Consider the following 13758-nt stretch of genomic DNA (forward strand, 5'->3'; position numbering starts at 1 on the left):
CTCCGTAACACGCGAATTTCGGCCATGGCTGCACACAAGGGCTCACATTAAGTCCTGGCGGCCGACTCAATGACCCGCGGGACAGACCGCATGTTGTCTGGGGCATACGTAAGTGCCCTGCACGGCTACATCAGAATACCAAACCCGGGTTACGTCCTTGAGACGAGCAAGTTGTAGAGAAATATTCGTGGCCGCCTCAGAAAGAGTTAACGAGAGATACGGGGGCGGTTTTTAGTTCAACCTCCGAAGGCTCATCAAAAACACCATTTAAGTGACAGGCGGGTACTGCGCGCATTGGACAAGTGCGCGTCCTCCGTTCCACACGCTCAAGTCATATCTGACCGTAACTTGTCAGTTAAAGGTTAGTGGTAATCTCATCAACTACACTGCCTCAATTTATTCTCCCTACGGAGCGACAGCCAGAAAACTCGCCGAATGGCTTCAGCATTAACCTGTCTTGACCTTTATACCGATACAAGAGAATTCCGATATAAGAGAATTTTAACGTTAATACAGCTGCTCAATATCTCAGCTCGGCTTCTCTGTGTGGAAAGTAATGGAACTCAATTATCGCTTCTTAATTATGCACTATGTTGTTGTCTCTTTTAACTTATTTATTCAACTGCACTGTTAACTAGACAACAACTTTTTCTTACCCTTGACAACCCTTTGCTTATTTATACACTTCAACACTTAATGTTGCTGATTTAAATTAACATTTCGTTAAAATAATTACTATTAACCCATTCGCTTCTTAATTTTTCATAGAAGTTTCTAAACCAAATGCCTTTTATCTTTTTCCAAGAGTTTTCATTTACCTATTATTTTTTAGAACACGAAATCTTGTGTCAAGATGCATAGAATTTTTATGGGATAATTTTAGTTGTTTTTTTCGCACTTGTGATTTAGTTTTAAGATAACATCATTCAATAAACAATATTCAAATGCAACAACAACAATGACGCTACCGGCAGCTCGCTGGCTCTTTACCTAAAGGAAAATAGTATCAAACCGGCGAATCCCCGTCTATTTACCCGAATGGGTTAACTTCAACAGAAACGTGTGCCCATTCCCATTCAAAACAATAGAAAAGACATGCTGGCTTCTGGGAGTGTTCCTATCTACGACAATGCCCGTCATCTCAGCGCTGATGCAGCCTTACTGCTGCGACATTTTGATTACCCGGCGTCCAATGCCGACTTACAATTAGTTCCGTGTAACTTCCATCTTAATAGTGAAATTCAGATGTGGCTAGGAGGGAAGCGTTTTCAAACGGGCTATGAGCTTCAGGACAAAGGCTAAATTCATTGGAAGTCATCGACGGCAACGTCCTATGATGGTTTATTGCATTTTCACATCCTCCTTGAGGATGAGCGGTGCATGCTTGGTGTAGAGTCACCCCACGCCGCGAATCATGATGGTGGTTTGCACGGCTTCTCGTACCGTAATTCTACGATATTTTCAAATGCCTTCGACTGCCTCAGAGACATTCGGCAAATAGGGTGGTTTCATATTATTTTTTTATTGCCTAAATCGAAAGATATTTAATCCTGGAATATGTATTTCAGGCTTTTAGATTTTCAAATGACGATATCTATTTTCACGCGATTAAATGAAAAGTGAAAATTTTCAAGCGCGCAAAAACGCGACGGCTAAGTATGAATGCCGGGAAAAACTCCGCGTGACGTCGTTCTGCTTCCCGCTGCCACAACTGAGGTGACCTTGGGGCGAGGCTCTGAGCGCTGATACGACGCAGGATGCTAGCAGGTAGCAGAGTACCATGCTATCTGGTATCGCTTGGCATAAATAAGGATTATTAATACCTTATCAAACGAAGAAAACTTTCCGACCTTAGGCAGTTTTAATAAGTGATTATTAAGACATGTTTCCCTGAGCTCTGTGCCTCATGCATGCATTGTTACCTCAGACGATGTAAAAATCCTATCCTCTCGTGTAGGAGCGAGGTCCCTGTGACGTCACGTCGAGTGGCATCGCATGGGGGCCAATCTGGCCTTTATCAAATGAGGATTAAATTGACCCTTGCCATTCGTCTAAACCGGTATTTCTAAAACCAACTAATTTGTATATTATGAATACACTAATGGTGGGTAACGAATCGCCATCAATGCCTTTCGTTTTCTTTGATGAAGGAAACTACCCTATTGAGGCGGCCTGACGCGTGGACGCCAAGCAGTTTCTAATGGCAGGATAGCATTTGCCTTCCCAGGGAAAACCCCTTCCCGTGCCCTTATACCCGCTGCCCTTACCCACGCTTCTTTCCGTAGGGGTCGTTACAGATGGCTAAGAGCAGAGAGTCGAACGCCGGCTAGATATGCGAACTCTGGGCATACGACCACAGACAGGCACCTCCTTAATCCGATCACTCTTCGACGAAATCCGAACTCATCTACTTAGCTGCCAACGAAGCTAGAATATACAATTCAACTTTCAATCTTTAGCATTAAAACAAATTAGTATAACATTTAAGGCATATCATTTCCGCCGTAGAAAACTAGAACAACGTCCATTTCCCGTAATTTCCACAAGGCTAAAAAAAAGTAAAACGTGATCGAGGAATTTTGTAAGCTCATTTCCTTTACTTTGACAACTGCTGGTGTCCTACCAACCCACCCCACACGTCCATTGAAGCGGCTTACGGAATAATATGTAGAGGATATTAAAGAATCCCGAAATTACCCACGGCGAAAATTTTACGGAGTCACCCGCAATGCACAAATTGTGCGAAAATAAGACATAAAAAATCATTCGCCTTAATCGGGATTCGAGGCAAGATCTCTCACCACCTAAGCTACCGTCGATTTGCCATAAGAGGGGGTATAGACTGATATGTAAATGACCCAAGAAGAGCTGCAAATTGTAGAGAAAAGCAAATAGAGGATTCAGTACGTTTAGATGGAGCGAACAATGAGAAAGAAGAGGGTGATAAAGTCCGCTGACAAGGGAAGAATGTAAAGTATACGACGGAGAATGAGAAAGAGAATAGGTTTTCACATCCAAGTGTAAGTCTTCGTTTAGTAAAGCAGAAATGGTCTAGTAAAGCGTTCAATACGTTTTAATTATGTTTTTTTTTTCAACTAAAATTTTATCTTAAACCGCAAAACGCGTTTTAGGCCCCAGTGCCATATTCACGAGCTTTAAATCTACGCGGAATTAAGTTCATTTTTATAATAATAATATACTAAGAGCATCTTCTTTTAGCATGAAAACACACAATTTGACGGCAAAGTTGAAAGTATTTCGCTAAAATTGCCCGTATTGATTTTTTTCGAAATTCAGCATCTTTAAACTAATGGCACACCTTTTGTAGTAATAAAAAATAATTAACTGAGTGATTACACATATTGTATTTTTTATTATAATCAGCTTTTACGACTAAGTTCTTGCAAATGCGATACAAAATTTCAGACACTATTATTCCAGGAACTTTTGCGCTCATGTAAGATTACAAAAAATAATCAAACGGAAGAAAAGTCATAACGCCGGGATTTGAAGCCGGACGAACGGGGTTAGAAGACTACACTCCACTCACGAAACAAATCCATACCCCATACGCTTGGCAGGGGGTATAATTATAATTCATTGTGATGTCTACGATTGCATGGGTATTTTATTTTAGCGCAAGGTACGCTGATCTTCGTCCATTTCGAGGTCCAACTTGCAAGGTTCTAGTGTGCACAATGTCGGAGAAAATTCAGAACAGGGACACGAAGGGCAAAGGGATATTAAATTCAGAAAGGCAGGAGAAAAATCTGCTGCCAGCGTTACCCTACTCTAAACGAAAGGCTCCAAGAGGGCCCACATTTTACTTCCCATACGGCGGACGTAGTAGCACTGGACTTGAAAGTATTTACCACTCATTAAACGCGAAGGGATCGGGCTAATTTCCCGTCGCCACCACTGGGATTTGAACCCGCTCTCTGGCCAGCGCGGGGATCCATTCGGCTCTTGATAGAACGGTTCCGGGTTGAAATCTGGGCGAATCGCCACTGGACACATTCGGTAGACTACGCTAATTATTGACTAAGGAGCCTCTAGCATTTCAGGGGGGCATACTCCTCACTAATTCCTTTGAATACGCTTTTTAGTCCCGTCATCTAATGCACGAAACGTAGGGTATACTGCCAATGATGACCGCAACGTTATTCGCACAGAGTAATAAAATACCAGGAGAACAACGCAAGTCACCTATTGAGGCCGTTTTACTCGGGGCACGAGATGACGCGAGTTAGCACTGAAAACACGTTGAAATTACAAGAATGCGATCTTGGAATTGGAACAGGGGCTATTTTGCCGTCTCGCATCCACGCATTCTCGCATGCGTTCTAGCAATTCACCGCTTTACACCACGCAATTTTCATTGCGCCTTCGGATACCCGTCAGATTGTGCATTGACGTGCTCCGTGCAAAACGACCTTTGCAAACATATATTGCGTCCACTATCGACGATTGTTTCGACACCCTATGTGTTATTCTCAATTTTTCCCTTAAATATTACATAGAAAGTCGAAACCATGGTCGGTATTTATATATTAAAGTGTGGAAATAAGAATTTTTGTTTATATTTTACTATGAATTTATCGTATTTTCACCACGTCAAGCATGATGATTTCATGTATTACGTTATATTAACCTCAAATAGACACATCTCCGGTTTTGACTCAATTGTTAAGGGCGACAAATGTTGCGAAGAAAAACATATTGTTAACTCGAATTTCAATATACATATATTCATTTATTTCTCACTATTCAACGCCTGAATCAATGCGAGTTACAGTCAAAGATGTGAGATGAATAAGTAAAGTTACTGTAGCCGGAATTCTCGGGATTCCATACTCGTGACAGACTCCACAAATGCCGACGCTATGGAGAGCCACTCTCGGTCCGAAATTTCGGATAATGTGGAGCCTGTTACCCGGCTGGGATCCCTAGATGCCTTTCTGCAGATAATCCGCTAGGAAATCGTAATCGTTTCGTCAATATATTAGCATATCATAGCCCGCACCGTTGGCTTCTTCACAATGTACCTATCGCCAGAACCAATCTAAGCTTTGGCCGAAGGTGCAAGCATAAAGTACGCATCTTATTGTAAAGATTATGCAAGCGCCTGATTCATTAAAATGGCTCATGTCACGTTACCTATTTCACTTTCTCCCAATATTCCCATTACATTCTGTTCTTGTTACTATGGTTAGTTTTTTGCTCAACCATGTTGCTCTTAGTTATGTTAAGAGCACATAATTTTCTTGTGTTGTATCAAATCTGGCCTGGTGTAATACTATGCTTGCTTTTTACTTAGGTACACACATTTCTTATGTTTTTCTATGTAATAAAATGGTAAGACATTATATATACGAAATTTCAAAAATGAAAACGTTTCAACTGCAAATTATAATATTGATAACATATTGCAATAATGATACTTCTGTCCATTATTGGAGCCCTCACGAGTCAAGTGACTCGTGAATGGTAATTGGAAGAAATCATGTCAAGGGAGCCATCAGATTGGCTGTTATTATTCAGTCTGTATTAGGGGAGACAGCTCCTTTTCCTGTACAATAATACGATACACTTAATACATAATATAATTTTTGCAATTATCGACGTGCCCTGAAACTGTATTATTATAACTCTTGTTCTTCCTATCTCTTCCTAAATCTTGGATTTTTTTCTGAAGAATAAATATATTTCGCTACCTATTTACGCTATTCCTAATTTCTGGGGGGCGGAATGATTCTCCACGGCCCCCCTTTACATGCGTCCGTGGCCTGATCCAATCTAAATTATGGTGGAAGACACATGTGATCTAATGGTGTGGAATATACTAACTATTTCCGTTTCTTTCGATTTACCGTCCCATCGAGCAGCACCATGAAATTTTCTGTCTACTGCCAAAAATTATGGTAACATTATCCGCTCACTATAAATGCCGTTTTACCAGGGGAAGGTAATTGCACAGTCTGACATGTGTGGGGAGGCTCAGTCAAAATTGCGTCGTGTAGAGCGGTGAATCGCAATGACTCCTGCGAGAATGCATGGGCGTGAGATGGAAAAATAGTCCCTGCCCTAATTTTGTGTGTGCATTCGTGCTATTGCACGCCACATTAAGAAAGAAATGCAGTTTTAATCTGCGAAATTGCGTGGGGATATGCAGTGTTTCACTATTACGTACCTACCCACATCGGACAAGGTAGCACTACGACCAACGTATACTGCCGAAGATGACGGGAAAAATAGCGGCTTCACGTAATAATACATACATAGGCACGTCCCCTCCTCCCCAGGCGCTTAAAAAATATATAAAATTTTTATTATCATTACATTCATTATATCATGAGTATTACGGAGCCTCGATATTCTAATATTAATAACTTTCATATCTAAATAAAGAGAATATTTTCTACAGTAATTTGTTGTATATTGTTTTTAATCTCAAATATGAGAGGACCTGTTATACCCCTGTGCCCCCCAGAACAAATCCTGGATCCGCCCCTGAATATACATACGGTAAAATTCAAGGTGCCAAAAAGAGCATAAACTATATTTAGTTGAATTTTGGGGTCTCCCGTCGCATAAAGCCCGATTGAAGCGATACACGTAATTGAATACCCTACTTCAAGTACGAACGTGCATCTCAAAATCTATTGCGCAAAGTCCTGAATTGTATAACGGCATACGACAATGCATGAGCACAAGGTGACATAAAGAGTTCCTCTTCTAATTAAAAATAATAATTCACCCCATTTGAGATAATGATTCAGCTTGAAGATGCGAAATGCAAGGTACCTGTTTAAGAATACCGGGACTAGCCACGGTGATAACTTTTACGGAGTCGCCCGCTATGCACAAACTCAGCGAAAAATCCACAGAGGAAAAATCATTCGTCTTGGCCGGGATGGAATGAATCCTCTGTGAGTTTTTCACACGTTTTGTGCATTGCGGGTGACTCCGTAAAAGTGATCACCGTGACTAGTCCCAGTATACTTAAACAAGTCTCGAGCGAACACCTCTTCGTGTTAAAAGTTCGGGCTTTGCTCTCCGGCTGTGGCGCCGTGCGCACGACTCGGACTGCTAGTCGCATAATATGCTCAATAGTCCATACCACCTTCAAGGCCGTAGCCAAGGGGGGGATCAAGGGGGATTGATCCCCCCCCGAAATGAAAAAAAATTAAACAGATACTTTATGATCGCTTGGTGCTCACACGACGATATTATATAGCGGCGCAGGGACATCTAGTACAACGCGACTTAAGTCAATAATTATCTAAGCGAATTTATAGGTTCAGTGTATGTAGTTGTAGTGCAGTGTGTATAATAATAGTGCTGTGAATTAATAGAGAGGTGGGTGACTTATGAACCTCCTGAGGAACCGCAGAATTGACATCGACACCGAGGAGTTAATTCATTCGTTCGCTGCAAAGAAAGCTATAAGGCTATATTCAATTTTATAATAATATTTTTATAATTTCCTTTAAGGGTTTTTAATAGATCTTTATATTTTACCGTACACGCTATTTTATTTATCTTATAAAATTAATTTTATGTTTGTCTACTATTCCATAAACCCCCCCGAAAATATTTTCTAGCTACGGCCTTGACCGCCTTGTCCCGTATAGTCCACAAATTTCCACAGGGAAGAATGACGCCTCGGTAGCTAAACTATCTAAAGCACTCGGCCGGAAATTGAGGGATCCGGGTTCCAATCCCGGTCAAGGCGAATGATTTAACCTCTGTGGATTTTTCGCACGCAAGGTACCTATTACCAGTGGCGCAGCGAGAGGGGGTTTTGGGGGATAAACACCCCCCCCACAGCTCAAAGAAATATTTAGGTTTAATCCATTTTACTTAATCGGATCAGTATTACTTATAGCATAGTGTTAGTATTAATCAAATATCCCTCAGAAAGCCGTAAATCTCACCATTTTGAATCATTATTCTCAAAAATTTTCTGGAGGAGGGCCCCCGCAACTCCTGCTTACCCTGGCGGGTATGCCATACCCCCATACTCCTAAGTATTACTTGCGCCTAAAAACCCCTCCCTAGCCTTAATTATTAGCTGCGCCCCCGGCCTATTACGAACCTGGCTACTACAAGCTATGGATTCATTAAAAATCATAGTGTACCTACTCTCAAAGTAACGGCTGCATTATTCCCACAGCGTAATAAATTACTAACTCAAAACCTGTGTTACTGCCCGAAGGTTTTCGAGGATAATTAATGGTAGAAATCACCCCGAATTAAGCCACAAGCGTATGCATGAACACCACACATACGTAGTAGAGGAGGCTAGTTCCTTTCCCTGGGCCACCTAACACTCCGATGATTTTGCTCGGGGATGCCGGCCTTGGCGGCGGTGGGGTAAAGCCCTCGCCTGCCAAACCGAAGGTCGTGGGTTCGAATCCCGCCTGGGTAGGTGGTCCATATCCAGGGCATGGATGTTTGTAACATCCTCCGTTAATCCTCCGTTGTAAAGGCCTTTGTGTGCTGTTTACGGAGAAGTTGGAAATAAATATATAAATGTCCGATGAGCTCCCCCAAGACTTGAACCTGAGACCACTCGATCAGTAGCGCTCTATTAACTTGGCTACTAAGCTACTCTCGGTTATTGCGATTCACCGCTTTACACGACGAAATTTTGAGCCTTCGCACACACGTCAGATTGTGCAATTGCGTTCCCCGAGTAAATCGTCATAATTTTGTGTGGCCAATGTTACCGCAATTTTTGGCCGCAGACGGAACATTTTATGGTACATTCCGTAAAATTGCAAGTATCTACTACAAGCACATGCTGCATCGTAGGCTATTTCCAGGTACGCTTAATGTCTTCCGCACGAGGAAAGAAATTGCACAACCTAGTGCAGAATTCTGCTAAGAATGATGGAGACTTGAGCCTCGCAGTGTAATGAAATACGTTATCTTGAATGTATGGTAAGTGATGAGACCGTTTTACAAGCGGCACGTAATTGCGCAGGTTAGGACTGCACTAGTTTCCCATCACGGCGTTCAATTTTGCGAATGCACGAGATTAGAAATTAGAACAAGGGCTATTCTGCCATCTAACGTCCATGCATTCTCGCATGCGTTCTAGCAATTCGAAGACGCTTCACAAGACACAATTTTAACTGCTTTTTCGCACACACATCAGATTGTACAATTAAGGGCCCCAGAAAAAACGGCCTTAACGGGCATAAACTGTTTCTAGGCCAATTTTCCGGGTGCGCCTTCGCGTTGTATGTTGGTTTGAAACAACAGTCTACGCGAGGGACCTACGGAGATTGAACTCCCACACGCAAGCGCTTCTTCAGCGTGTGGCGAGGCACCAAAACTCCATCTCCAACAGGCGCAAAGTTAGCCTTAGGATCCAAAAGAATTCACCGTTCAATGTTAACTGTAATCCTAAGAAAATCCTATCAGATAAGAAACAGCCAAAAGCCAAATGACTAATAAATTGAAGATACATAACTCTCGCACCTTAATACCTCAAGATTTCTTCATAAGCACTCTATACTTAAGAGACCACAAGCATAGAGCACGTACATAAGCACCTATAAAACCCACGCTAAAATATCCTATGTCAGCCTTAAAACATGTTCAGGATCAAATTCTACAGATTTTTAGGAAGCTTAAGAACATTGACGATAAATTGTCAGATAGTTAACGGAACTACTACCTCAAAAGACGTTAAGGTTCAAATTCTACTGATTTTTTAGACTATAACATACAACATTAGATGTTAGAATTGATTTTTGGCCCAGGGTACTGCCATCTGAATATAGTCAATTTTAATTTATACGTCACGAGCAAACTGTCGCGCGGTTTTCATCTTCGTGCTGCAGCCGAAAATACGGTCGGATCGGCATAAAATTCGTGTCCCTCTCGCTAAAGTATTATTACAATATTCTACCCATTAAGATTGGCATTCTTGGAGTACTTACGAAGAATTCCGGCAGCCTACCCTTCCTTCAAGTACTTCTCTATTCAATTCACAATAAGGCCCCTTTTCATTCCATCTAAAAATCCTATTCTCTTCCTTCCTCTCCCTCGTTTACCTTACATTCCACCTTTTAATACCGTTTTAAAGATCCCCTCCCGGCTAAGTACTCAATCTAAAAGCTGCCTCTTCCTCACCCACCATGACCAGTACTTCGTAGCTCCTTTTCTCGTCCTCCTCCCTAAGTGTCCACGTTTCCGTACCGTGAAGCGCTACACTCCAAATCAAACTCTTCACTAACCTTTTCTTTAAACTCTTACATAACGATCCTCTTAGAAACTCCTTCCTGTTCATGATTTCTCCTTTGCTAACGCATTTCTCTTTCTTTTTCCTCACTGCTGTAACCGTTTTTCCTCTAATGTGCTGCCCAGACAGTTGAATTGCTCTACCAGCTCAATTTTCTCCCCACCTAATTTTATCTTGAGTCTCTTTCAATCCTCATTCACGATGTTTTACAAAAAAGCATAACATTTGCACTCTTGTTAATAATATTAACGTATAGTTTGCGAAAATATCCTGCACACGCCTACTCTAGGTTGCCGAAACAGATTTTCAAGTAGACGGCAGCATAATCTACTAAATCACTTTATCCACAAGTATACACTTCATATAATCTGTTTGCACTGACCCTATCACGAAAAAGCCTCACCTGTTTGTGATCCGAGTACAGCCACTAGCAGAGCTACCGTTGGAAGGGCGGCCCCTCTGAGGCCCCTCCGGGCCCCAAAGGCCTCCGACCGCGTAGACATCTCCCTCACATGAAACAACTCCACACCAACAAGAACAAGCACACACTGCGGCTACAACAGAGAACAACACTTGATGGGACGAAAGAACTAGAGAAACTCCGGTAGCGAAGACTGCAGCCAACACGACACCACCGACAATGAAGACATCTCGATCCTCTTACACACACGCGAAAGGATTTATTTTCTTAAAATCTCACGACACGATCACCAGAAACAAAAGAAGTGCGAAGAGGGATTTGAAGGCCCCTTATAAAGGCCTCAGCAGCCGTTCAGGCCGTGGCTGAGTACACGAGCAAGCTAATAGCGGCATATCCGGAAGAATTCCGCTTCCAGCCCTGCATCAACGTCCCTCGCTGGGGTAAAACTGAATAAAATCGTGATTTTCCCCGTCGCAGAAATATTTGAATGCTGCGTACAGGATTTAAATGGTCACGTAATAACACAGGAACACTATTTCGATTCACATTCACACATCTTAAATCCAGGAGACAAGGAGAAGAGCAGCGATAAGCTGATAGAGAAGTTGACTAGGGCGAATACAATCCAAATTACGGGTAAGCGGGGTCTTATACTCCGTCGACGCTAGTTCTGCTGGCCGGCGAGTTTGACCGCAGGGGTCGCCAGGTTATCGGCTCTCAGCGCTATCATTTCCCGGGGCATAGCAGTCGCAGCTCCGCGTTTTAAGGTCGCATGAGGACGAGTTGGAATACCACTTCAGTCCCGCGATGCCTCACATTATCCTCCACCCCACTCACGGAATGGAATACTTAGCAGGCGGAGGAAAACCCGGTGCACACAAGGGGTTTTTGTGGGAGCTTGTGAAGCGAGGAATTGGGTCAGCGTTCGGGGAGGAGGACGCCTGGGTCTCCTGGCGTTTGCAAACGAATCCTTGGGGGGGTGAGGGGGGGCTAGGGGGTACGGAGTGGGGGAACAATTATTTCCGGGAGCTAGTCTGGTGAGGATCCTTCAAAAAAATCGGGTCCTAAAACTTTTTTTGGAATAATTTTTCGAGAAAAAAAATTAACACATAAAGCACCGCATGTTTCAACGAGTGGTCCTGAAGGTTCTCCTTCACACTGTAATGCCGCTAAGGAACACTTTATCCACCTCTTTATTCCTCCGTGGAAGTAGTTTTCTTCAAAAAAAGGTGATAAAATGAGTGTAGGAAACCTTTTTTTTCTAATTATTTTAACTTAAACGGAATACACGCACAAATCACTGCAGTTTCTTGATCTGGTCGCCTCGACACAAAGGAGACTTGGTGGGTCGCACTATACCGTGGTCGTGGAACACAAAATCCCCGCTTCTGATAAGTTTGCTTCTCTCTTCAAGGAACCGTCCGGACTAGCAGTTGAACGCAGGGCGGGTGGAGGTGGGAGTGAATGTAGTAGGGCTGATATCCCAGTCAGAGACGCCCCATCAGGGTCCGGCAGAAATGCGAACTACTTAATGTGTACGGGAAGGAAGAAATCATACATCCAGGACACTTTTCACTTAAAAAAAAAGTAGGTGCACTACACTGTTCTCTTCGATTTTTTTTTCAAAAAAAATATTTGCAACCTCTCCCGTTCACGATAAGAGCATCACTTTTATTTTTTTTTTAATCGAAGAAAACTCCGTATATATATGTATTGGGGTTCACACACTAGTCTTTTATGCTGTCCTCCGTTTTCTGTGGTTTTAGTGTTGGTTTGATGTGTGTGGCACACGTAGAGTGGCACTTCGTCACCCAACGTTCTCGTCTCGGCGGTCGGGCTCGCACTGGCGAACTGCGCCCTCTGTACTTCACTTCCCCTCCCTTCCCCTCCATCGCCTATCCTTCCTCCCCTACCTTCCCCTCTCCCGCCTCCGCCCCTCCCCATCTTCGCCACCCTCCCTCCCCTCCATCCGTTCTCTCCTGCTCGCTACTCCCACGCCGCTGTTCTCTCGGCTCGCACTCTTCCCTGTCGGAAAATATAAGAGAGGGGTCGCGCTAAACGGCCGGCCAAAGGACGGACTACTTACATCGCCCCGTACCCGTACGCACTGTAAAGGGACAAAGGAAGGGTTGTATAATTTCTGTTTTTTTCCCGGCGAACAATTGCAGCGAAGTTTTCTCGGGTTTCGCACCGGGTCAGGTCCTCCATTTCTCCTTCCAACGTTTCGATGAGCAACTCGCCCATCGTCATCAGGGATTCAGGAATCCAATGATCGGATTCCTGAATCATTGGAAGGACTGACACATCACTTTTCCGGTCGCGAAAAGCGATCGCTCCAGTGATCACAAAGAGGGATGAAACAAATGATGGTTTGAGTCAGGCTTAACATTGGTTAGATGCAGCTCTGCACTCAATTCTCCTGTCGGCCTACTTTTTCGCACCTACATATTTCTTCCCTTTCACATCCGCCTCTACCTGTTCCATACATTTTATTCGAGTTCTTGACAAAAGGGTAGTTTCCTTCATCAAAGAAAACGAAAGGCATTGATTGCGATACGTTACCCACCATTAGTGTATTCATAATACACAAATTATTTGGTTTTTGAAATACCGGTTTAGACGAATGGCAAGGGTCAAATTTTATCCTCATTTGAAAAAGGCCAGATTGGCGCCCATGCGATTTCACTCCACGTGACGTCACAGGGACCTAATTTCTACACGAGAGGATAGGAGTTATACATCGTCTGAGGTTACCAATGCATGCATGAGGCACAGAGCTCAGGGAAACATGTCTTGATAATCACTCATTAAAATTGCCTATGGTGGGAAAGTTTCCTCTATCCTGCTCTTCTTTCCTTCCACCTGAGCTTCTAAGATTTTTTTCATTAGCGCATTATGTCCTCATAATAGGGAAAACTAAGCTGTCCCGTCATATCATTAGGGTTTGTAGATGAATTCTTTTTTCTCCAATCTTTGCACTCCCTCATTACTTACTCGGTCGATCCATTTTATGTTCGTCTTTCTTCGACAGTACCACACTTCGGATGCTTCCAATCTCCTTCTTCGCATATGCCAACGATGA

At 43.0% G+C, this 13758-nt stretch overlaps 1 protein-coding gene across 4 annotated transcripts in view; it reads right to left on the reverse strand.

The window, feature by feature from the left end:
• LOC124168905 (immunoglobulin superfamily DCC subclass member 3-like) overlaps nucleotides 1-12514 on the reverse strand; it is a 590362-nt gene extending 577848 nt beyond the window's left edge. For all 4 annotated transcript variants that reach the window (XM_046547288.1, XM_046547287.1, XM_046547286.1 and 1 more), the window contains exon 1: nucleotides 10659-12514. In XM_046547288.1, coding sequence (XP_046403244.1) covers nucleotides 10659-10758 — 100 coding nt within the window. In that variant the 5' untranslated portion in view covers nucleotides 10759-12514. The remainder of the gene's footprint in view (nucleotides 1-10658) is intronic.
• Between the last annotated feature and the right edge of the window lie 1244 nt (nucleotides 12515-13758).

The sequence above is a fragment of the Ischnura elegans genome, chromosome 12 (genome assembly GCF_921293095.1).
Source record: "Ischnura elegans chromosome 12, ioIscEleg1.1, whole genome shotgun sequence".
NCBI lineage: Eukaryota > Metazoa > Arthropoda > Insecta > Odonata > Coenagrionidae > Ischnura > Ischnura elegans.